At 37.9% G+C, this 24,512-nt stretch overlaps 1 protein-coding gene across 5 annotated transcripts in view; it reads right to left on the bottom strand.

Moving 5' to 3' along the window:
* TTLL11 (tubulin tyrosine ligase like 11) overlaps window positions 1–24,512 on the bottom strand; it is a 54,333-nt gene that overhangs the window by 14,307 nt on the left and 15,514 nt on the right. For all 5 annotated transcript variants that reach the window (XM_033005640.2, XM_042786936.1, XM_042786937.1 and 2 more), the window contains 3 exons: window positions 21,215–21,790; window positions 20,508–20,603; window positions 19,863–19,981 (listed from right to left, as the gene is read on the bottom strand). In XM_033005640.2, coding sequence (XP_032861531.2) covers window positions 19,863–19,981; window positions 20,508–20,603; window positions 21,215–21,790 — 791 coding nt within the window. The remainder of the gene's footprint in view (window positions 1–19,862; window positions 19,982–20,507; window positions 20,604–21,214; window positions 21,791–24,512) is intronic.

Here is a 24,512-nt window from a genome sequence, read left to right as displayed (position 1 = left end):
CCATCTGCCATCGCCACACCATAAGGGTGAGCGGGATGACACACCTCCCAAGGGTCGTGCAGTCAGAGGCCGGTACAAGCACTGGCGGTACAGCTACAAAAAGCAGAAATACAGCTCAAAGTCCAGCAATAATGAAAACGTAAGGGGGATTTTCACCTCCATTTCTACCATTAACTCATCCGTCAGTTGGAAAATACAGAAGTACGCATTTTCATAATGTTGCCAGTCAGATTCAAAGTGTTGCTGAAAAGTCCTGTGCAGATCTGCCATCAAGTTCTTTCTCACTCCACAAAGTGACTTCCAAGACACATTTTACATACAGTGTTGTTACGGACTTGACCCTGGGAGTCTGGGTACAACACACAGGGTTGTCACAACTGGCTCTAGTCTCCCTGAGAACCTTGCAAAAATGTCAGTGGACAAGTGCTGCAGGGGAGTTGTGGGGAAAGGATCAGAAATTCCAAACTGCTGGAACAAATCTCCAGAAAGAGAATCTTGCACAGGTTCCCTCCCTTAGCTCCTTTCTCACGGGATTTCCTACAGGCAAGGGGAGGAGAAGCAAGCTGAGCCCCACACTTTAAAGTGGCTCCTTAGAATTAATTGTTTTGACTGACAGAGCCGAGTCAGGCTAAATGAATGAAAGGTCAAGTATAAGGTAATGCTTCTGTTGCCATACAGAATAAAAGCAAAGCTTAATTTACATACTAATGTCTGACCTCAATACATTAATTTCTCTAATTCTGCAGCTCATGACAGACCTCTCTTTAGAAATGATCAACTGTGGAGAAAATATTAACTGCATCTTTAAAAAAGAATTTCAATTTTAATAAAGCTTATGGAAACGACATCTAAGACTACTTATATTTTATACATGATTACTAAGTTATTAATGTTTCCTCCATCTATGTTTTATCCCTTTCATTGTGACAGGCCTTAATCTTTATGCAAATACAAGTTGCTAAGGGACAAACAAATTTGCAACTACTAATTAAAGGCTTCAGAATTCGCAGTATTTTGTATCCTTGTATATAAAATTTAGCTGTCGAGTTCAGAGTAAATTTGGGTAAGAATTGCAATATTAATATTTCTAAGAATGCTCACTTGATATATTTAATATTTAGGGCATTGCTAGAAGTATAAATTAAGCAATTTTGGTATCAGCTGACAACTGCTTACCTAATAAAAGAAAATACTATGTTCTGGATTCTGAAGCTATAATTATTCCCTCAGCTGAGGCTCTATTCTCAAAGCAAGGACTATGTTAACATAGTTAAAAGCAGAGAATATTTTGCATGACAAATCTATCTATCCACCCATTTATCACCACAGTACATGGACCTCCCAAGAAACAGATACGTGTGTGTTACTGGAGTGTGTAGGTATGAAATATGTTTGTGTGCTCGTCCATAGAAAGAAAGCATTTAGGAAACAGTTAAGTCACAGCCAAAGGAGTGTCTCTGTATTATCAACCATTCATGAATTTTCCTTTATGAACTAATCCCATTACTTTTATTAACACACAGAGACTTCTAGCACTCACAGTACGTGACAGCAAGAAGTTTCATAGTTTGACTGCATGTTGTGTGAATAATCAGCATCTTTTGTTTTGTACTGGCCATTTGTGAGTTTTGTTTGAGGAAAGTTAATATTCATCTCCTCTTCGCCTTCTGGCAAAGCAAAACACGTCAATAGCACCAGCATTTCCTCCTTTCAAAAGAATAATAAAGTTGCACAAAGATAAAAGTATTAAAAGAATATTAAACCCCACAGAGTAAGAGATTTTTGAAGTTATGTTAGAAACATTATTGCTCTTACATATAGTTTATTCAGTTCTTCGAGAATGCTTTGAGGCAGTCAAAGCAACCACAGTAAAGAGTCCATATTTCAAAGAGTAGAATCAATCACATTAAAAATCAGGATTGATAATCATCATGTTGTTGGCAGACAACTAACTTCACATCATACAAAACACATTTTGAAAATTCAGCAGCTGTTCTGTCTCCTGGAAGCAGAAAGTGCTGAAAGCAGTTAGGATTTCCATCTCTTGCTAAGAAAAAAGAATCCATATCTCAGAGAAATAAAGCAGTTAAATCACCTCACTTAGATTTTAACCTTATCGAGAGCATGACCATGTCTAACTGGGTTTCTTCAAGGGCCAACACTGCATTCACTCTGGAAGGGTGAAAGAAATGGGGCACACCAAGTTTGTTTCTGAGAGTTGGCAAACACATTTTAGGTGAATCCAAGGATAAATTAACAATGTACTCCACAGCCTTGCCGTTTGCTTAAAAACAACAAAATAATTTATCAGATTCTTGAAAAAGTTAAATTGAAGCCCCTGCAGTCTGTCATCAACAATTACAGCAGCTCTCATACACAGCATCTGCTGTTTGCAGGCTTTCCATTTTCTGTCCCATGAGTGTTATTTGTTTACCACGTATCATACTCTAAGCTCTACAGACATCAGTCCCCTTTCTGAGAAGGATGGTTCATTGCCTCTTCAGACTGGGTGGATTTATTATAAAAATAAGCACTTCTTATTAAAGATTAAGTAGCTTCTGAAAGAAAACAGAAGACTCTGAAAGTTTGCCGCCTTAATACATTGTTAATGAGTGTTTCCAAGATGTAGAAACTTAGTGTGGATCCTGACTCGCACCACACCAAGGACATAAAATGATGGATGAGAGCATTACTGACATTTTTATATTATATCCAGAGAAGACTAGAGCCTCCACTTCAAACTTGAAACCTGAGACAAACCAATGTGCTGTCCTTCACATCTGGTCTAGGAAGAAATGCAGTTTGTATTGGAAAACATGTCTGATAGTCACACAAGCAATGATGTATTTACTGCAGTTATCGACAAGTATTATTCCAAGATTAACACTTCCCTTTCAAAGGAGTTGTACAGAGCCTTTCCTGTCTGAATCATGCATCAATCAGAAGAATTTCAGAAACGGGAGATGGTGCAGAGGCACACTGTGCTCAACTTCCCACTTTAGCCTACACAAATATGGTCATTTCTGTTGCCTCCTAGATGAAACCATTCGAGACGCTGTTGCCTACTTTTGTATGGCGAATGCTACTGAAATAATAGCTTCCAATATTCCATAATATAAATAAACTTTCAGATTCCGTTAAAAAAAAAAAAAAAAATCACGATATGGGCAACAGCTAACACTGCTGCAGCCATCCACAGAATGTCAAAGCACAGGGAACAAGAGAGATTTACATCCTTCCCTTGACAACACAGCTGTGGGAGGATTTCAGAAGACGACCCAGCCAGAGAAACCACTGGTTCAGAGGAACCTGAGAAGCCCAAAAGCCAAGTCACTCAGTTATTTGAAGAATCATCCATAGTTTGGAATGGGTCTTATCTGATTAAGTGAGGATTTGCACCACTATCCTTTGAAAAAAATATTCTCCTAGACAATTTAGGTGCTTGTGATCTTAGTATCTTCCAGATAAGAAAGGGCTTCATTTTAGGGTGTTTTAACAAGAAGCACGTATGAAAAAAGTGTTTAAGTCTTCAACAAGCATATTACACAAATCCGAAGTCAGAAAAGCTTTGTTAATTTCCTTGTATTTTAAACTAAAGCTCAATCCAATAAATCATTTCAAACCTGATATCCAACACTGTAAGTGTTCACCAGTGATACTGTGATTAAATCTAGTTTTGTTAAACTCCTACCTGAATCAGTACAGCAGCACACCAGAGAGAGGAGAGACATCCTTTAGAGATACAAAGCAGATACTGCACACGCGGGACACACATCCAACTGGCTGTAATAGTTGCACTTGAGCTCTGTTTTTATTTCTATAGCACTCCCTAATACATAGTTTAAATCATTAAAGTGAGGAAATGCACTTGAGGACTCTCAGGTGCAATGTGCTGAAAAAGAAATCGTTATTTCCTAATTACTAATTGAGATTCTTTATTTCCAACTTTCTCTTTTTAAGAATAATAGTAATTATCACTCTGCATTAGCTAAATATTTATTACTATTAATGTAACAGAAGCAGTGAATACTTATGCTATTACCTGTCATCCATCTAAGTGCTGCAGAAAATACAGCATTACTATAATGAAATAATGGATAAGCAATGCAAAACCTGCATCGAAAGACTTTGTTCCACGGTAGCAAAAAATTATTATAGAACAGAGATCGTTAAATATGGTCCCCAATACTTTATTTTTGTGTGGAGATAGCTTTTATTATTCCTAGGCGATTTATTTGTGTTCACTACTTGCTTTTAAGGTACTTGTGTGCCTTGTTATTTCTTGAGAGTTTCTTTTGTTTCTTTAGAAAAGTGTGCCTTAAAAAAAAGCAATACATGATACTGCAAAGGCAAATGAATTGTAAAGCCTTATAATATAACTGAAGCCAACATTAATTAGACCACCAAGTGTCTTACAGCAGAACAGAAAAAACCCTACACCCCATGGTATTTCTTCCCGTGTGGAAATTATTCTTAGAAAGCAGTCGTGATTATGCTAGGGCAGAAAAGGAGCTTTACCCTGTCATCCAATGGAGTAGAAAGCAGCAGTGCAATTGCATTTTATCAGCAGTAATCCTCCTATTAAAGCTGGTGAATTCTACATACACAAAATAACACTACCGATGATTACGCTGCTGGCAAGTCATGTGGCTTTATGCTTTCATTTTGTGGCAACTGGGTGCTAGGCAGTTTTACTGCTTTCTAATTTTTTCAGAGACCAATTATTACTTAAAAATAAGCCAATCATCCCTCCTGCTAAAAGATGACTAGTAGCAGAAGTGAAATTATAGAGAACATCACTGCCCCCAATACATTAATTTGTGTCACTCTGTCACTGTAAAAATTTACAGCAGATATAATCTCTTTGAAGGGGGATCAAGTCATAGAAAATACGAGCCTAGTTTTAAATAGAATTTTAATTTTAATGAAAGCTTCAGGGAATGATGTTTATGCTGCTTATCTTTCATACCTGGTGATTAAGTTAATTTATACTTAATGGAAGAGGATATTTCTAATCCCCAGACAGGCTCAACATCTGTCTGCGACTATGTTTTTGGAAGCCTTAAGCTGCTTGTGATTGATGTAATAAAACCCAGATCCTGCAGAACTGACACCTGAAGGATATCTATAAGAGGGAAAATGTTATTTTTCTGCTCAATGTCTGTGCTTAAGTCAAGCCAAAATCCCAAGCACTTAATTTTGCTGTCCCTTAAAAACCTGATTTGCACTCCCTTGCCATTATTATGTGAGTATAAACAGGGGAATAAGCAAGCAGTTCTCAGATATGGTTATGATCTAATATTCATACTCATTGTGTGCAGTATCTGAGAACACGTAACTTTCTGATGGCCTGAAGCTGATGAGAATAATAAAGCCCCTGCAAAAAATCAGAGAAATAATTTCAATTTTTCCTTCATTTCTCATTCCATGTCTAAGACCAAATGCTAGTACAATAAATGCCTGCATTTACCCTATAGTTACAAAAGAAAAAAAAATAAAAGTATTGTAAAGTAAACATCTTACCAGGAAAAGATGTATTTTTCAACTTTACTCCAACAAATTAAAGTATTGATGTAGAAGAAAACAAAACGAAAAAAAAAAAAAAAAAAGAGGTATTTCCAGCTGTCATATATCCATGTCATTTTAAGGTGATGCTCTTCCAGAGAGGAAAGCAGCTACCAGAGATTATTACAAAGCAGTCTGTTAATACTATCATACACTGGAAATATCTACGGAAGTTCAAAGCAACACAGAACGGAAGGAGGAAGAACTATAAGGTGGATGGGAGTCAAGTAGCAAAAGAAAAACAAGAAACCAAAACTGTTGAGTGCTTCATTCAAAACTGTTTCTGAAAAGGGGTAAGACAGTGCCCGCGGTTGCCCAGGTAAGTCTCCCTGGAACAACTAGCGTTTACACGTTCATTGGTAATGCTGGGAACATGTTAAAGGACTGCAGTAATATCTAAGCTTCAATGCTATATTGAGTATCCTGTAAGAACATCTGACATGCATTGATATAATTTCCTCAGGCCTAAAACCCCCTTGTTATACTGAAAATACCCTCAAATATCTTATTATCAATATACCTTTATATTAGCTTGTCGGTATAAATTACAGGTTTTTCTCTCCCGTAGTGGAACACTTTTAAAATATCAGGAGTACGGGCTGGACCCATTTCACGGCTCTGTTCCCCGACACCCTCGCTCCGGAGCCGCTGCCGGCTGGGCGCGGGGCTCGGGCTCCACACCACCAGCGAGCGCGCCCACGCGCGTCCCGAGAAAGCACCGCCGAGTCGGCTTTCGCAAATTTGGAACCTGCATTTAAACTCTGGCACCTTCTAGCCACCGAACTGAGGTAAGAGACAATTTCCAGGCAAGCGTCCGTTTGTAAACGTTTAGTTAACAGGAAATTCCTACATTTCCCTATTCTGTGAAGTTTTATCTCAGGGAATCTCCGTCTTATTCACGTCTCCCTGTCTTCTACTTCTGTGGTCCCTTACATTGATTTTGCTTCTCCCTCCTCCTGGTTCTCCTCTGAGGATTGTCACACAATTTATATTTTACAGGACATACTTGTTCAGAAACTACCAAGTCTCTAATCCCTCTGGTTTTGGTATTTTCTTGGGAAGGAAGAAGACGCTACATCACATTTTGATATCCCGCTTCAGAGGTTATTTGGGTAAAGAAAAACCTAGCAATTCTTTATTTTATTTTAAAGGATGAAAAAGAACTAAGATCTCAGCAACTTCAGCTGAAAAAAAAATAAGGAATGCATGCAAAATTAAATCTGCAATGAAAACCAGAATCCTTTCTATCTCTCTCCAAGTATCTTAACAGGTTTACTCAAAACCTTTTAAAAGCAAGAGGGCTTTTTCAAAACAAAGAAAGTCTTCAGAATGATAACCTTATCCAAGCAGCACTGTCTCATTATTAATATTTAGAAATACCTAAAAATCATGCAGAAAACAAATGCTTCCATTAAAATTCCAATTAATGTTAGAGTTGAGCTGACTTTTTTTGGCGCTTGCCCCGATTCATGCATCCAAGCCAGTGAAACCTGGCAGCTGAGACACACGTTGCAGTCGATGGAAAGCACTTCAGTAACTCCATAAAAAAGGAATGGAGTGTATTTTGTTCAAACTAACAGTACCAAACTTGGGCTTTCGTGTTACAGTACAGCGAATTAATAGTTTACATGAAATGAAAATACATAAATGATTTCTTATAATGACATGGGGTAATTAGATCATTACATTGCCTAGATAATACACGGCTGCACCAAGACTGACAACTATTTGCTGTGAGTTCTCCCCTCCTGATCCGTGACATCTAAATACATTGCAAATAAATAATTCTTACAAGGCATGTGCATGCAAGAACTTTCCACTAGTATTCAGGGATATAACCCATGCCTATGCATTCATTTATTCCATTTTACTGTTACCTTAATAAAACACTTACGTGGTCCAGGAGCCCTACTCCACAGAAATGATTTGCTTCTTTTTCTAGTAAGGTGATGTACCTTAGTACGCCCTTGGCTGATCGATTTGTTATAACATCATCTAGGTTGCATGAAATCTTATTGTTTTAAATCAATTTGTTCTTGGGCTATGCCGTTCCTGAGAGAACATAAAGCACGTACTGCAACACAGCAGTCACATAAAGAACTTAAAGATAGAACTGGAAACCAAGACAAAGTATTCAAGGCTCACCCCACAGATTTCATGCAATCTAAACTACCACAGCTGGTCACAGTTTTGGGTACACGTAACATACAGACTGTAAAGATGGCAAGGACACAGGTACAAAATAAGACATTTTTATACCTTATACGAAGATACATATAGGCATGCTGTATATACAGGCATACATACACAAATACATACCATTTACACTACAATTTATCTTTATAGTAAATACTCGTGCACTTAATTTATGAAAACTATCTGATGGGAAACAATTTAGTATCAGAAAGACTATAGAAAATCAGAATTTACATTATAGATCAACTGGAAAAATTAATTTAAAAGCAAAGTTGCTTCTGTGCAGCACAAATATACATTCAAATTAAATAAACATATATCCTTAATTTTAGACAAGGCAATTAAGCTAACATTCTGAAAATCGAATCTCATTCAAGAAGGATTTAACTGCAGGTTAATAATGGAAATTATTGCATACACAAAAGCTATATACTGAAGAGTACAGCTGAAACACTATTCCTGCTGTAAGTCAATACCACCCAAAAACTAGATTATGTTAGCAAGCTACAGGGTAAATAGAGGTGAAGATTATTTTGCTGATAGCAGAAACTCAGCTCAAATGATTAGAATATTGAAGTGACAGGAAAAAAACAATTTGCACTCAAGCCTAACTAGTAATCACCTTCCCTGTATGAACATGCAAATTCAGTGAACTCACTTGGACAGAGAAGGCACGCAGATGCTGTCTCTGCCCCATACTTTAAGAAAAAGACGAAAAAAAAAAATGTGGTTTTAACTTCAAAATATAACTTTTCTTGTATGGAAAACTAAAGAGGACATTATAGCAAATCCAAAGAAAGAATCACAGAATCACAGCCTGGTTTGGGTTGGAAGGGACCTCAAAGCCCCCCCAGTGGCACCCCCTGCCCCGGGCAGGGCCCCCTTCCCCCAGCCCAGGGGGCTCCCAGCCCCGTCCAACCTGGCCTTGAACCCTCCCAGGGAGGGGGCACCCACAGCTGCTCTGGGCAACCTGGGCCAGCGCCTCACCCCCCAAACAGGAAACAATTTCTGCCTTACATCTAATCTCAATCTGCCCTCTGTCAGTTTAAAACCATTACCTCTCGTCCTACCCCTACACCCCCTGATCCAGAGCCCCCCCCCACCTTTCCTGTCCCCCCTTTAAGCCCTGGGAGGCCGCTCGAAGGTCTCCCCGGAGCCTTCTCTTCTCCAGGCTGAACCCCCCCAACTCTCTCAGCCCGGCCCCCCAGGGGAGCTGCTCCAGCCCCCCCAGCATCTCCGTGGCCTCCTCTGGCCCCGCTCGAGCAGCTCCGGGTCCTTCTGCTGTTGGGGGCCCCCGAGCTGGCCCCAGCACTGCAGGGGGGGCTCCCCAGAGCGGAGCAGAGGGGGACAATCCCCTCCCTGGCCCTGCTGCCCACACTTCTCCTTATCCACCAAGTGGTCTGTCAAATCCGTGTCTCTCCAATTTTGAGACAAGGATGTTGTGTGGGACAGTGTCAAAAGAAAGATGTAGTGCTATCTCTTAAAAACATACTTTAAAAAATTAAGCAGTTTCCTTAACAAAGGAAACAACTGCTCATTTTCCTATTTTTCATTGCACTAGACAGGCTGCAATTAATGCAATCTAGCAGAGGAAGAGAGGAGATGGCATTTGTAGAGTAAGTACAGAAGACAGAATGAACTTACTTTCTTTCCTTATATGAGGAACAAATTATATTCCAATTAAATCAATTTTCTAAGCAGAAGGTTACTTCTTTGTATGGAGTGTTGCTGAACAGTCTGTTTTCTGGTTAGACAGCATGCCAAACCATGGTCTCCTCTGCCCTGGTACTCACTTCAGTGGATTCACTAGGCAAAAATACTTCTGTTTAGCTTTTACTACATGGCAGTTTTTCAACTTAAGAGTTAGTCCAGCTTAACACTCTTTGACAATATGTATTGCAGTTTCAGAGCTGGATGGATGCCTAGATCACTGAGGCAGAGAAGCCCAAAACAACCTGAGACAAGTAGTAAAAATTATTTGGAAATTAAGCCCTTGTTCAACACAAAACCACTAACCCTTTTCAGGCTGAAGAGATGTCAGCCTTGAAGGCTACATACGAGAAACCCTGAATGGTGGAAATAACATCTAAGAATATCAAGGACTTCTCTACCATATTATTTGTGCAAGCCAGTTTACCTCTGAGGTAAAAGGAGAAGGTGAACGGCCTTAACAGCTACAGTAATTGCATCCTCTCCAAGGTACGGAGAGCTCACTCCACAAAACACTTAAGTATGCACTTAAGTACTTGATGAATGAGGTCAAATATGTCATTTGTTTTATATCCTAGCCAATGTAACCTGAGCAAATTTCTGACCATGCTTAATGTGAATTTTCACTGGTTTCAGCTGAAGCTTGCCATCAGCAATGGCTGGATACAGCAAACATCTGTATGCAACAAAGCTCCCAGGGATGCTTTGAAGTATTGCTGAGTTTATGTCTAAAAAAACCCAAACCAAAACAACAGAAAAGAAGCTTACTTTGTTAGAATTCAGTCAAAGCAGGAGCACACACCAAAGGAACTCCAACGTCTACGCTGTCAGTTATGGAACGAGGCTCGAACAGCCACTGAGCGCTGCGAAGCCTTGCTATCAGGCTTTTTATTTCAGCTCCATGAAGTCAGTGGGACTCCTCTTGCCCCAGTCATTACCGCTGGTTACGAGGGATGCAAAATACAGCGTGCCTTAAGCTAGATTCTATTACCATTAAGACTCACTCATAATCTCTAATCAAGTAACTAGATTCAAAGATATATTTAGACCCACTGCCTCCACATTCATTTTTATGCCATTTGGAAGGAGACTGAGCAGCCACTCCACTTTATTCCTGACCTCCCTTCTTTTCGGGCAAACCTTGAAGATTACTGCAACTTCTGTGCCTGTACTACAAAGACTAAAGGAAAGTGCCATATTCTGATAAAACCTTCCTTTTCTGTATTTTATCACAAAAGTTTTCTTTTCATTAAAGAATCATCATAAGAGGGGAAAAAAAAGGCAAAAAGACTTCTTAATGATCAACTTGAAATGTAATACTGGGTGAATATCTAAGAGATGTAATTGCTATAGCATATTTTGATATATTAGAATGTTTGGAAAGTTCAGATTTTATGGAGACACTCTTGACAGGTCACATTCCTTGGTTTATTTCCAATACTTCCTCTATTGTTCACTAGAAATTTTAGAGAGCAAAAAGAAAGAAAAGAGATGTCAATAAAAAATGTAATTAGATTAGCTGCATCTCAAAACGTTGCGATTCAAGTTTAATTGGACAAACTAGTCCCCATTTGCAATTTGATAACATAAAACCAGACTTAGGTTCACACCGGAGCTAGGGGCACTGCAGTATGCCAATTACTGCAAAAGCATACTACAGTTTTGGACCAATTAATTTCACAGTGCTGAAAATGAAACCTTTTAAAATTCTGCAACCCACATCAATTCTTGTCCATTAAATTTTTTAAATGAACTGGGCCTGTCATCAGCTTGCTTGCTTAGCATATTCTAAGCACTTCCAGCTGTCCCTCAATATGGGATCATTTCAAGAGATTCAAAGTAAGACTGAATTCACTCTTTATGGGGAAGTTAAAATACAGTCTTTACATTCAAGACATTAGTGCTTAGAATACAATATATGAGCAAACATAGACCAACTTGCAAAACTGGACTATGAATAACCGCACTTTTCACAGTGGTGAAGGTTAAAATGGGAATAATCATAAATTAATCTGTTGTCAAGCATGGGGTTATTTAGTGCTGTGTTTGTGTGCATTCCAAAGATATTCCATAAGTTCTCCACTTTATTAGCAAAGGACACTGTAGAAATGAGAAGAAAGACAAAATAACATAATCAAAGAATGACATTGAGAAAACCCCCGTTTTAAATCATAATATCCTGAATATTCAAATAGCACACCATGCACCGAGTTACAATATTGTAGAGAAAATGCAGTAACTCTAAGCACTCTGTGTGGGAGAATGTAGAAGATAAAGAGATCACTAATGACAATCAGGTTTGCAGATGAAGAATGCTTTGCAAACCTTAGCAACCACCAGGGATATTTACTGAAGTGTGTAGAATTGGACCTAAAGTCTTCCAAAGAAGAAACTTAAGCTTTTCTGTAATATTTTTATCTAATAACAATACATAAACTGAACTCATATACTACTAAGCATAATAACAGGCCATACCCTGAACACTATTAATTTAGAAAGACTGGCAAGGCATGGGAGAAGCAAGGCATCATAAAAATGGCAGCAGAATGAAAATGTTTTGTCTAAAGGTTACTGAGTAAACTGGCTGAATCAGGAACAGAAATTGCATCTTTCACGTCCTAGTCCAGAGTCATTTTCAAAACCCAACTTTTCCTGTAATGGTTTGATAGAGAAAAACATTGAAGCGAATTACTGAATTCCTACAGTACCTATGCTAGGGTTATGGTTTTGCCTATTTTTGAAGAAACATTGAGTGTGTATTTATGTATTTTTAGTCCATTAAAACATTTCAGATCACGTGTGAAATACAGCTACTAATAAACTAAAAGATCTGACCTTCTATCACCAGATTTTCCTTTCTTTTCTATGTTAGGACTGCTGTCACAGCACATTTGAATTATTTGCCACTGTTCTGCACTCAGTATTTTATTTTCCGTTGTTGTAGTAAACGCTCTTGTGGCACTTTCCTCTAAGTGGCTCTTAAAACCAGTGTAAAACTATTCTGTGAGTGAAGCACTACCAGATTCTTCCCTTCCCTCCAACAGGGCCTGCCCTAATCAGTAGGAGAAAAGTTAAAAGCTCTTAAGGATGAAGCAGATAAATAATTGGAAAAGCAGGAATGGAGAGCAAAGATGAAGGCACATATAAAGTTTGCTTCACAAAACTGAACAGAGTAGTCAAGGCTAGTTCTTCTTGAGCAGGATGAGAAAAATCAGTAGAAATAAATACTCTCCAACTACGGAAAAGCAAAGTTAACGTTTCACTAATCTGAACTGAAGTAACATTGACAAACATCACATTTAGAAGTCTCCTCACATGTCTAACTCATCAAAAGCCGCATGGACTAATGTAACAGACAAGAATTGATACTGAAGTTGGCAGATTGCCTGATTAAGGAATAAACCAAAAAGCCCTCTAGGAAAGAGAAAGGGTCTAATTCAATGTGCTTTCAAAGGGCTTTGGCAGAATGATCCTGAATATGAATGCTGGGTCATTTTGACTGATGGAGAAAAAAATTGTGTCAGCCTCCAAAATGAACCAGAGTAGAAAGATCAATCTCAAGAAAGCCACACATATGAGTTTATGCACTCCCAGGCCTGGAATAAAGAGGTGGTGCTTGAGAAGCATTTGAATAGCCAAAAACCTGACCAGACTTCCAAGTGATAGCAAAGGGATACAAGAACCAACCTAAGGCTCTAGCAGCCAGCTCATAAAGTCAATTAGCAAAGGGAAACCAAAATACTGATAACTACCATAGCTAGGTTGAGTACACGCTTATTTTTATAAGAGCTAAACTCACCTCATATAATGCAAAAGACGCTGGCGACCCTGAGGAATGAACCCCTGCAGAACACAATGCAGGTACGCACAGAAGCAGAAACTAAGATACAAGATCAAAGAACAGTCATTATGTTCTGATCAGTGATAGCTGCAACACCACTGCTCTCCCATTCAGTCTCTCCGCGTATTTATACACTGAGGTTCTGACCCTCTTAGACCACCTGTCACACAATCATAACCTTAGAATATGTAGAGTGAGATAAACACAGCAATCAGTGGCAAGAATTAATCATCATCAAAATCTAGGATAATCATACTCTCAAGACATTTTTGCACAGCATATTTTCATATTTCCATTAAACATGACACAAACATCAAGGGAGGTTATGAAACTAAATAAAAAAATACCCGGAAAATAATTGGAATAGAGCTCCACAGGTGATTTCTGACATTTTTTTTCCTTCTTTAAGGAAGTACAAAATTGTTCCTCGATATCAAGAAATTAAGAATAGCACTAGGATTTGAAAAATGTCTTTGAAACATACAAAAGAGAAACATTACTGAAAGGCCCGTTTAAGTAAAGACTCATATTGTTCTTGCAGTTTGGTGGACAAAGTTAGATCCACTGGTCACTAGCACAGCAGGAGACACCTCCTGAAGAAGGTGACACTTTAACGTAAGTTACATTTAAGGCAGAAAGTACATGAGTAGAAAACATGAATTAATTTCTGGACATTCATTTAATACAGGTCATATATTTTGCTTCCAGAAACTATTCATTTTGTCCTATATCAGAAAAAGAAATCACTTAAAGTGAGAAAGGTGTGTAATCCACACAGAAAAAATGAACCACCTTGTTCTGTGCAAGAAAGAGTAAGATCTTTTGTGTAACAAGTTCTACAAAACCTGAATTAGAATTCCTTCCTAACTACATAACACTTAGAGAAAAGAAGTCAAACTGACATATATTAATATTTACGGGGTGCTCTCTGAACACAGTGACATTAGCCAGTGTTCGCATGCTGATCTTGCAAAAATTTGAGAGACCACATTGGGGTTCCTCCTGCTCAGAAAATTAGCTAATCATATTTGACATCTGCTCGAGCCTCAGAATCCAGAGAAGAGAATCGTACTTGACGTATTTTAAAAAGAAGAAAAAAAAATAATCAGAACATCAGAAATAAATTTCAAGGCTGAATTCAAATATAAAAACACTGAGGTGATAGGTACAGAGAATAGCACCCAAGAAAAGATAAACTAGCAATGAAACAGTAATACCATAATAGGTAATAAAACAAAATCACTTATTTTTGTGGGCACAATGAATTGATTGTTTTTATAACAGCCGTAGATTAAATTACATTTCATTTCCAAAGTGTTTCAATTCTTTCTTCTGTCAATGGCTATTTCAGTGCTGAATAAAAGTCATTATATTATTTCAGTGCTGAATAAAAGTCATTATATTACTTAAGGGGCTGCACCTTTATCATCTCTAGCAAGTAAAAAGCATATTTTATTCCATGAGCAACTCATATTTCTAATGACAAGCATGTCATAATACTATGCTTTCTTTGTCAAAAGAATAAAATGCTTATTTTCTGTCCTGAAATATGTAAGAAACTAGGAATGTAAATGCAAAAGATCATACCAGGACACAGAATAAACAAAAGCAACAAGTATATAAAGGAGTCTCTTATTATGGCTGGATTAATTATCATTAATAAACTAGGACACAAATATTTTTGACAGGAAGGAAAGCACGTCATAAGCATTGATGAGATGATATAAATGTTCTTCCTAAGAAATTTAGAGCAGACCCACTCCAAATGATACTCATGGCTTGCAATTATACCACCAGTCAAATAGTTTACATCTAACCTCCAATGAAGAATATACAGTATTTGCATATAAGACCAAGACTCCTTTTTGGTCCTTAAATCTAATGCAATTTTGAAAAGAATAAATTGCTAATAATTAAACAAACACTGTAACTAAGCCATTTTACTACTACCAAGATTCAAAACCAGGCACAAAAAAGTAGAAGTTTGTGAAGCCTTTTAAAATAGATTTTCTGTTGGAGTCACAATATAAACAATGATTTGCATCAGTGATTATCTTAATTAAACTGCTGTTTACGTAAGTAACGTTGATTTACTTTAAATGTTGTTCAGTGTCATTAGACCATTCACTTAATTGTGCAGGTTTCCTTTAGCTGAAGTCTTCTCTCACCTTCAGTAGGCTGTGAACAGCACCTCTGCTGCACGTAGTAAATCCAGAGCAAATTTAATACTAGACAAGCTTTATACAAGTTTCTTTGTGGAAACATTATAGAGCACAGCCCAACCCCTTACCTTATACTACATGACAAGGACTTCACTCTAAGTTGGGCACAGCCAAGCTTTCTGACCATGTTGGCTATTACAGACTTGGATAAAAATGCACAATGTGATCACTTCCCAGTCCTGCCAAGGGACATGTGCCACCCCTGCTCTACACAATGCTTTGAAAAAAAAAAAACAAACAACAAAACAACCTCCATTTCCCCATCTTTTTTTACATTAGATTTCTCACTGAGTGAGGAATTCTCCCTCCTGAGGATATAATGACCATCTGGCTAATCTGGTACTGAAGGTGTTCATTAGATCGTAAATTCAAGTCAAAAGAGCTACCATTGCTGAAAAAATGTGAACTGGAAAAACCACCACGATAATTCTGAAATTAGCAGTGACAAATGTTCCAAACAGGAATCAAGATTACTGGCTATCACTACCTCCTGAATTCATTCTGTTGTAATGCTAGAAGAAAGTAAGCTTTGTTTGATAATATTTAACAGATTTGCAGAGGAGCTTAAAACTCCGTCTTTCCAAGAAACCAACTCAGCCACAAATGATTGCATTTGTTCCAGCATGTCATCAGCCTGGACGACTGCAATGATCTACTCAAGCCTTAAAATCCATGCAAACAGTACTGCCACACGAACAAAATCAAAAATTTAGTATCTTCTATAGTATTTTATTAAAAGTTTTAATTTCTTAATTGTGAGTGAAACAAGTTCTAAATTAAGAATGACTGAGGAGAAGAGGACTAGTCGGGGAACAAAAGCTAGAGCAAAAAGGGCTCTGTATTTTGGCTCCTGCAAAATTTCATTAGAAAAAATAAAAACGAACAAAAAAAATCAGAAACCCGCTTTTTATAACCTTGAATTTTTAGCTGGATTTTTTAACAAAGAAGAGAAAAAAAGTGAAACAAAACACCCGACATTTAGTTGATTAGCTGCCTTAATTTTAGAACGGGCTACCCAGGCTCCACTTGGTCGGGCAGAGCCAGACACCACCCACCCTCTGGGTTACAGGATGGCCTGAGAACAGCCTGCCGAAGCAGCCTGCAGAGCCGCTTTCAGATCCTCCTCGTGAGGGGCTCCCAGCCGCTGCCATACATCTTCACCCTGCAGAGCAGTGCGTGGCTCTAAATCTCTTTATTAATTTCGCTGTTGTCGGACTTTGGCTACAATTGTGCTAACGCAGAGGATTCAGAAGCAGCAAGGAAATTAATGCAGCAAAGCGGGACGTTAACCTGTACAGGGACACCTACTGCCCTCAGGAGCCTGAGGTGTAGAAGGGGTGTTCTGCGTACGAGGTATATGGGATTTGTCCGGCAGGGTTTGCGTAACAGTGCCCACCCCCTGCTCATCCCCCCCAAAAGCCTCACCTGTACCTGGGTCGCTTTTTCTTCTATTTAAATTCCTTATGTTCTTTGCATCACAGAGCAACACAAAGCCTTCCCTCATCTCTGTAACAGAAGACATTTCCTCTTCTGTTGGAAAATTAGATTTTCCTCATGAGTGATAAAAAAAAAATAAATCTCTGCATGCATTTATGCATTTAAAGCTTCTGTTTAAACATGTTACACACACAAAATATTAACCACTTACCCCAGAACTTAAGTGGCCAGGACAAATTCTTAAAACTAAGAAAAGATCAGTCATACTGTGCAACAATAGCCACTAAGTATATTTAAGTATGTTCATTTGAACTTGTATCACTGCAGATTTTCAATAACTCATTATTGGCAGTGCCAAGATAATTACTAGTGATTGATGCATGTAAACAATGGAATTGTGTTGGAAAAATTAAGAGGTATGTACGGTATGATAAACTGATCTTATTCAACTTTTATTTCAATAGTACACATCACATGAAAAGAAAGAGGAAAAAAATAATCAAAACTCCATAAAGACGAGGAAAAATGAAACCTAAAAATTTCTCAGCTATTAATCTTTCTTGATAATGAAGTACTTCAGGATGACTTCTAAAACTCACATACTTCATTTATTTTAATCTGGGACATAATTAGAGGGAGATCAAATCCATCTCCACAGCAGAATATTTACCTGAGATGCAGCTCAGACTTCTCAGTATTTCCCCTGTGTGTTCAAACTCAGTGTTATATATATCATTAAAACTTTACTTAGATTAATGTCCATTACTTAATTAGCATAAAAACTACAGTCTACAATGTTTGCTGCTGGTTAGCTATCAGAAAAAGAATTCTTTCCGATTTTTTTCTTATTAATAGGCCAAATTTTGCCTTCCCTGCTGCCAGGTACAATTAGACTAGCAAAAGTATCACAATGGATAGGTAAACTACTGTCCAGCTTTCTATCTCCAGTCAATTATTTAGTTATTATCTTGTCCTGCAAACAAAGGAATGATGGCATTTCTCTGCAGTTACTGGTAGGACCATTTGGAGAGGGAACATGGAAGAACACATGAGAACTGGTTGAAATGCACTGAAACCAGTGAGAGGCAGGACCCAAAGCAAAAGCATTACAAAACCTCTGCTGGTGAAGACAGGGCAGAAGTAACTGGTGCTCAGTTCCTCTCTCAAATGCTTTTACTTTGGTGTAAAGCTCCATAGGTGATCAGAACGAGGTCCTTTACTCAAGCAGTGCCACATACCACGCCCAGTTCAATAAAAAGTACTTGGAAGTAGAAGGGGCAAATCTCAGCTGAACGAGTGGGCAGTTGTCCCACGTGAGTTCCTGTATATCCACACAGAAAGTTATCAGAACACTGTCCTTTGCAGCAAGAAAGAGGACTGACTTACTGTGAAGACATACAGATATTCATCACCAAGATGCTCTGTTAACCAGATTACCCTGAAAAAAAAGCTGCATCACTGATGAGTTCTTGCTGTGCAGAGCCAATGGTTTATCTCATCACCGACTAATGCTGTTATAAATTATTTAGTGCTCAAAATGTATCAGAGAAGAATCCTCAGTTGAATGAGCATTCCACACAGACCAGCGTTCTCCATGAATTTATTCCTAATAATCACTTGCCTTTTTTCCATATCTAATACGTAGTTAATGAATGCCTGACATAACTTCAGCATAAAAAAAAGACATGACTAGTTACATAATTACAGGTTAAAAAATGATCTTTTTTCAGCTCCATGCACTGATGCAATCTTAAGGGTGAAGGTTAAGTACAGGCAACACACAGTACAGACGGCTTTGCAAGACATTCTGTACACTGACCACAGCAACCTCTATGTGTGGCACTGCCTCTGAAAACATAGTTTGATCCGATAATAATATTAAAATAATACAGAACTTGTAAATATTATCAGTCATATCTTGTTCATGGGACTCTGTCTGCAAAAGGACAGCAGATACGCATTTGAAATCATTATAGAACATGAATAACATATTTAAGGTTGCAACTAAGTGCCAAGAGAAGAACAAAATTGATATTTTAGTGTGGAGGCAGGCCTATAAACAAGTATTTCCAAGGACAAAAAAAAAAATAAATCTCCCTTTCATGTCTACAGGAAACTGCTTAAAACAAGGTGTTTCATCAAAAAAGAAGATAGTATTTTTCTCGGCCTGATCCCATCACAAGCATTTCTGTGCGAGCTGCTTCAGGCAGCTCGCATTTCTAGATCATAGATTTAACTGTCTTTATTATCGCAGATGAAGGAAGCAATTTCTAAATACAATATTCATACTTTTCAGCTCCAGTGGGGCGATTCATTCAAAGTAATTTGTGACTTTCAAGCAAATTAATACACAAATTTCCATCTCATGACTGTTTTGAATAAAAAGAGAGATCTCGAGTAAAATTACAAATAAATAAGTTACTAAATTGTTTGCACCAGTTCTGAATCAGAGGTTAAGATATTCCAGTGGAACTGATAAAGCCTGATTTAATATCAGTTTGCAGACCTTTTCAGTTCCTTGAGCTAGAGCACTTGCATGGCTCCTTCCACACCGCTACCGTCCCGTAAGAAAGCAGCACGTGAAGTGGTCAGTGCCGAGCTGCGAGAACACCGTTTGGTGGACTTCCTGCTACTAAACAGAAAGTATAACAAACTGGTTTATTCGCTGACCTCCCCCTGGCACATCCACAAATCTGAGTACTCTTTTTGTACCATACCACCTATTAATATCCTACAAGATTTTTTGAAAGAGTTAACAGTGTGAATGCAGAGAGTCACACAGACAGTTGGGAACTTATTGTCCTGGAAAAACCAATATAACTGGGAAAAAATATCTCACTTTTATAATTATTGCAAGGCACTGATGCAAAAAACAAAGTCAACACACTTACTGGTTATCTTTTCTCTTTTTTTTATGAGGGTCCACTAGACGAAGAGTGTCTCTGATAACAGCTACTTTCACTTCTTCATCGACAGGGCTTGGGACATTTTCAAATACTCCAGGAGAAAGCTTTAAATTACAAAGGGATACAATATTCAGTACAGAAGGATTATTTATTCCATATTTGCTCAAGCTTCATGCACGTCATGTATGTTTTAAATACACAGTGATAGATTACAAAATACTTCTAAAAGGATACACAAATAACATTTTCAGCATGCTATCACAACAATTTTTGGTGTTTCTCTAGTAAATTGAAATATTAAAAAAAGATTGTTGCCAACGTTATCATTTATATTATGTATACAAACATGAAAAAAATTATTAGCAATCCCCTAAACACAATTAAGTCAACTGCAGGGGATGATGAGTAAATGTATTTATGACAAAGATGATGGAGAGTTTTCACAATTCCAGTAAATCATATTTCCACCGTATAAGATTAGCAATGATTTCAAAGCAGAAAATTACAGAAAACCTTGGAGATTTCATATCAGTAGACAGCTTTCATCTTTCAAACAAGGAAACGACCAGAAAACCAAACCTCAACAATTTCGCTCCAATATCACTATCATGTTACGCTGAGAGGTCTTACCTCTTGCTCGTGTTCTATTCTCATGCTGGGGTTTGCATTTACTTCTAGTAACATGGGCTTCAAGTTTTTCATCAGGAGAATGTCAAACCCTAAAATCTGTGCAAAACAAGCAACGTGTTACTTCAGTTCTACTCACAGTGTCCTTCTAGAGAATGCAATGGTCATCCATATGTCAACATTCAGGAGGAAGAAACATTTGAGGGACAAAAGAAAAATAACTGAGAAACATGCTATATTGCTGAATAATTACTGAAACCATTCATCTTTGATACTAACGGCTATTTTCACACTAACTCCATCTCTCAATACTGTATATGTCAACACAGAATCTTAGCACCTATGACAAGTGGGTCTTAAAATTGTCATCATCGTAGCTGCATTAGGAAGCTGCAAAGCTTCATAGTCCTAACATCTCAAAGATGGAAACTGGAGTGAATACTACTACTACTGACTGATACCCATGGGATATTCTCCATGTATGTTTATGGCAAGTAGTAACATAGGTCAGGAGACTGAGATTTGTAGGGTAAAACTTGGGTGAGGAGAACCTAAGCTCTGAGCTCACTCAGTGCTATCCAGTGTATGCACTACACCCAAACAATGATCTGCAACATAACTAGAGAAAGCTTTTTAAAAACTATTTAAACTTCCAGAAAATTAATCTATGCACAGAAATAACTGCATTCCTGGCAGAAATTCCAACCTACCTGGAAGCAGGTTGGCCCAGGCTTTCCTGCTGGTATGTCAGACTGATAGTAAACTTTCAGTTCTGGTGTCAGTGCAATAATTGTCTTAATCACCAGTGAAATTATATCTGACCACAGTTTTTTGACATCAGCTCCTCTGGAAGACAGTCTGCACAGAATGCTTGAAAAAGTTCTCTTGCTGCCAGTGTTTGCATTGTCAGAATGGATGAAATTCCCACTATGGATATTTAGTGAATAGTTGGTTAAGTGCATAAAAACGTGGTGCAAATTTTTTAGAGTGGGTTCTTGATAGGGCTCTGTACAAAATCTAGAAAGTCCATCTTTGGCTATATAAATCTCTAAGGGTTCTAAAGATTTCAGTAAGACATAAAGACGAATATCAAATTTCAGTTTGTCGACAAGCAGTGGTTTGCACATATATTCCTGGACCACAGCTGGCCGGCTCTGGATGCTTCCCGTCAGTCTGATGTCACTTGGGTCTTTAATGAGGTAGATTCCATCCCCCTGGCACCCTCCATCAGGTTTTACAATAAAAGTGGGCTTCCAGGATGGATCACTGTCTTTCATCATACGAACCTAGAAGGAAAAGAATTACACTGAAAGACCCTAATGGGGATGGGGGCGGGGGAAGAAGGGCTGATGCTATGAAAGCCAACAGATTGCATCCATAAACAAAAGTAAATAAAAGTAACATGATCACATCACCATAGTAGTAAACACTGTGCAAAAAAGGTAGAAGGTAAACAGTGCTGACAAGCACAAACACAAACAAAAAAGCATGAGCAGGGAATTACTAGTACAGACAAAAGGTCATTTTATTTAACAAGCCATTGTATAAATGATTTCAGGAACTTCCTTGTAATGTTATGTACTAATTTACAGAATGAAATGCTGTATATCTCGTGAGAACCATTTTATTAGTCACTAATGTATATGAAACTGCAAAGTTAAACTTCCACGCTGAATTCTGAAAAACTACTGACAAAGATAATCATTGACCTAAGGAAAGGCACCTTATTTATTGAGGTAGAAATGCAGACAAACAGTACCGGAAGAAGGAAGATAAGTAAAAATTTGGCACTGATAATACCTTTTTCCACCACTGAATACTTTTCACAATCGGCTATTCAGTGTTAATAAAACTAGAGAATATTTAGCCATGTACAGATATTAAGCAAATATCACAGATTTACTAAACAAAGCATAGAGTTTATGCCTCAGTTGCTACCTACCACCATGCCCCAACGTGAAGGGTGTTCTAAATTTTACCAGAACTCCCCACAGCCCTGACATGCAATTACTACCCTTCTATCCAATGCAAGATAAAGAAAATTCTATTATGATTTCAACAACTCTTCTCAGTGGCTTAGATTTGCATTAGGGAGATCTATTTATAGGGCATGACAATTCAGATCCTTGATTTAGGTGTAGCTAGTGTGAAATCAGGAAAATGAGGAGAGTTGCTGGAGAATCTGATGGTGTCTAAGTACCAAATCAAAACCTTTGGATGACTCTACAAAGCACTCCATGCCTGGCCTGTCGTTTCCTCAAGCCAGTGCACGTGTTCAGACATTCAGGACTGCTGTGCTGGTTCAGTGTGAAACACAGTGCGCTCTAGTGTTCGAGCCCACAAACAGCCAACACCAGGATCTGTGCAGCAGAACACATTTTAATTTGCAGAAATGCATAGAAAAGTCACTACACAAGATACATTTCACTTCTTTCACTGAGATATGTTTCCAGTTCGCAGATTTCTTAAAAAGTTATATCAAATACTCTTTATTACTAACAAGTTAAATTAATAGAATCATTCTGGACTTTTTTTCCCCAGAAGACACATTAACAATTGAACCTACTATGTATGTGCCCCCACTAGAAGGGAAATCACCAGTAAGAAATTTTGATATCTACTAACACTCTGTGAGCATGTGTATAAAGATCATCAAGACACAGAAAAAAGAAAAAGGAGAAAAGAGGAAAAAAAAGTAAAAAAAAAAAAAAAAAAAAAAAGTAAAGGTTAGCAAACCAGTACCCTTCAGTATCAGTTTCTTTCCACTGTTTGTAGTGCCTTGCCATGAAAGATCTCCGTTTGTTAAAGTCAACTTTAATACTTTGTAAGAATGTCGCTGGAGGACTGTATGACCTATTTCTGTATTGTTTACAGCAGTGTAGACCTCAATACTTGTGTATCCAGTTCTCTTGCTGCTTTGTAGATATCCACAAGTACAGTATAAGCCATTATACCCATATCTTGAAGGTTTTTTCCACACTGTGCCCTAGATTCTTGGAGCGTATAAGGGAAATGGTTTACCACAAATAGAAATTATGATACCAATGGTGGGGAAGTATCTGTGGTTTGTCAGAAGCCAACTGTCCTACAGAATCCCAGATGTGGCCTTAGTAAAATGAAACGCAAAAGTAAATTATAAAGAATTATAGGATTATAGAGAGGTATCTGCATCTTCACACAAAAAGTGAGAAGAATAAAAAGGAAAAAAAAAGTTCTAAAACTCAGATCTAGATCCAAATGTCTCAAATTCAGAAGGCAGTTGAATCTGAACTTTCTGCTCAATCCCACTGTCATTTCGACATACTGACATCAGCAGCTTGATGTCTGGGACATAAACAGGGCTTGGCACTGTAATAGACAACAGCCTTTTATAGAAACTAGCTTCCTAGAAGCAACAATAAATACCTTTGGAGTTTTTGGTTTTAACAAACTAATGGGAGTTACATAAAAAAGAAAAATAAAATAAAGAAAAAAAAGGGGGGAGAAATGCCCATTTTTCTTTCCTAAAGAATCAGTTATTTTATGTGTGAGAAAATTAGATAATCCTACCTGGAACAGACTGTTAATAGTTGGCAGTCCAAAACACGATTATTGCCATAAGGTTGTTTTGGCCTTTGAATGTGTTAAACTGATACATTCATTTAGCAGGGAATGTTTGGAGGCTAATGTCATTCCCAGCTGGATAGGGAGAGTCAGGATGAAACATGGCACCAATAACTAACTGTTGGATTCCAATCTGCACTTTTGTAAAATAGCATATACTCACTCCAAACTCTCACTCTTCAAAAAAAAAAAAAAAAAGAAACCAAAACCAGCATAACTAGGGAATATTTTTACATGAGCTAAAAGAGCAACTGCACCATCTAAATTGCCTACAAAGCTCACATTCCCAAGAAACAAACCAGCTAAACTTTGCAAGCTTCAATGCATTTTCTTTGAGGACAAAAAAACCAGAAAGACAGTAACTAGGTCACTGTAAGGGCCTGACACATCTGCTGAACATCAGAA

Source organism: Tyto alba, unplaced genomic scaffold (assembly GCF_018691265.1).
Source record: "Tyto alba isolate M040663 unplaced genomic scaffold, T.alba_DEE_v4.0 Super-Scaffold_11, whole genome shotgun sequence".
In the NCBI taxonomy this organism is placed as follows: Eukaryota; Metazoa; Chordata; class Aves; order Strigiformes; family Tytonidae; genus Tyto; species Tyto alba.
Note: the sequence above shows the minus strand (reverse complement) of the source record. Positions and strands in the feature narration are given on the sequence as shown.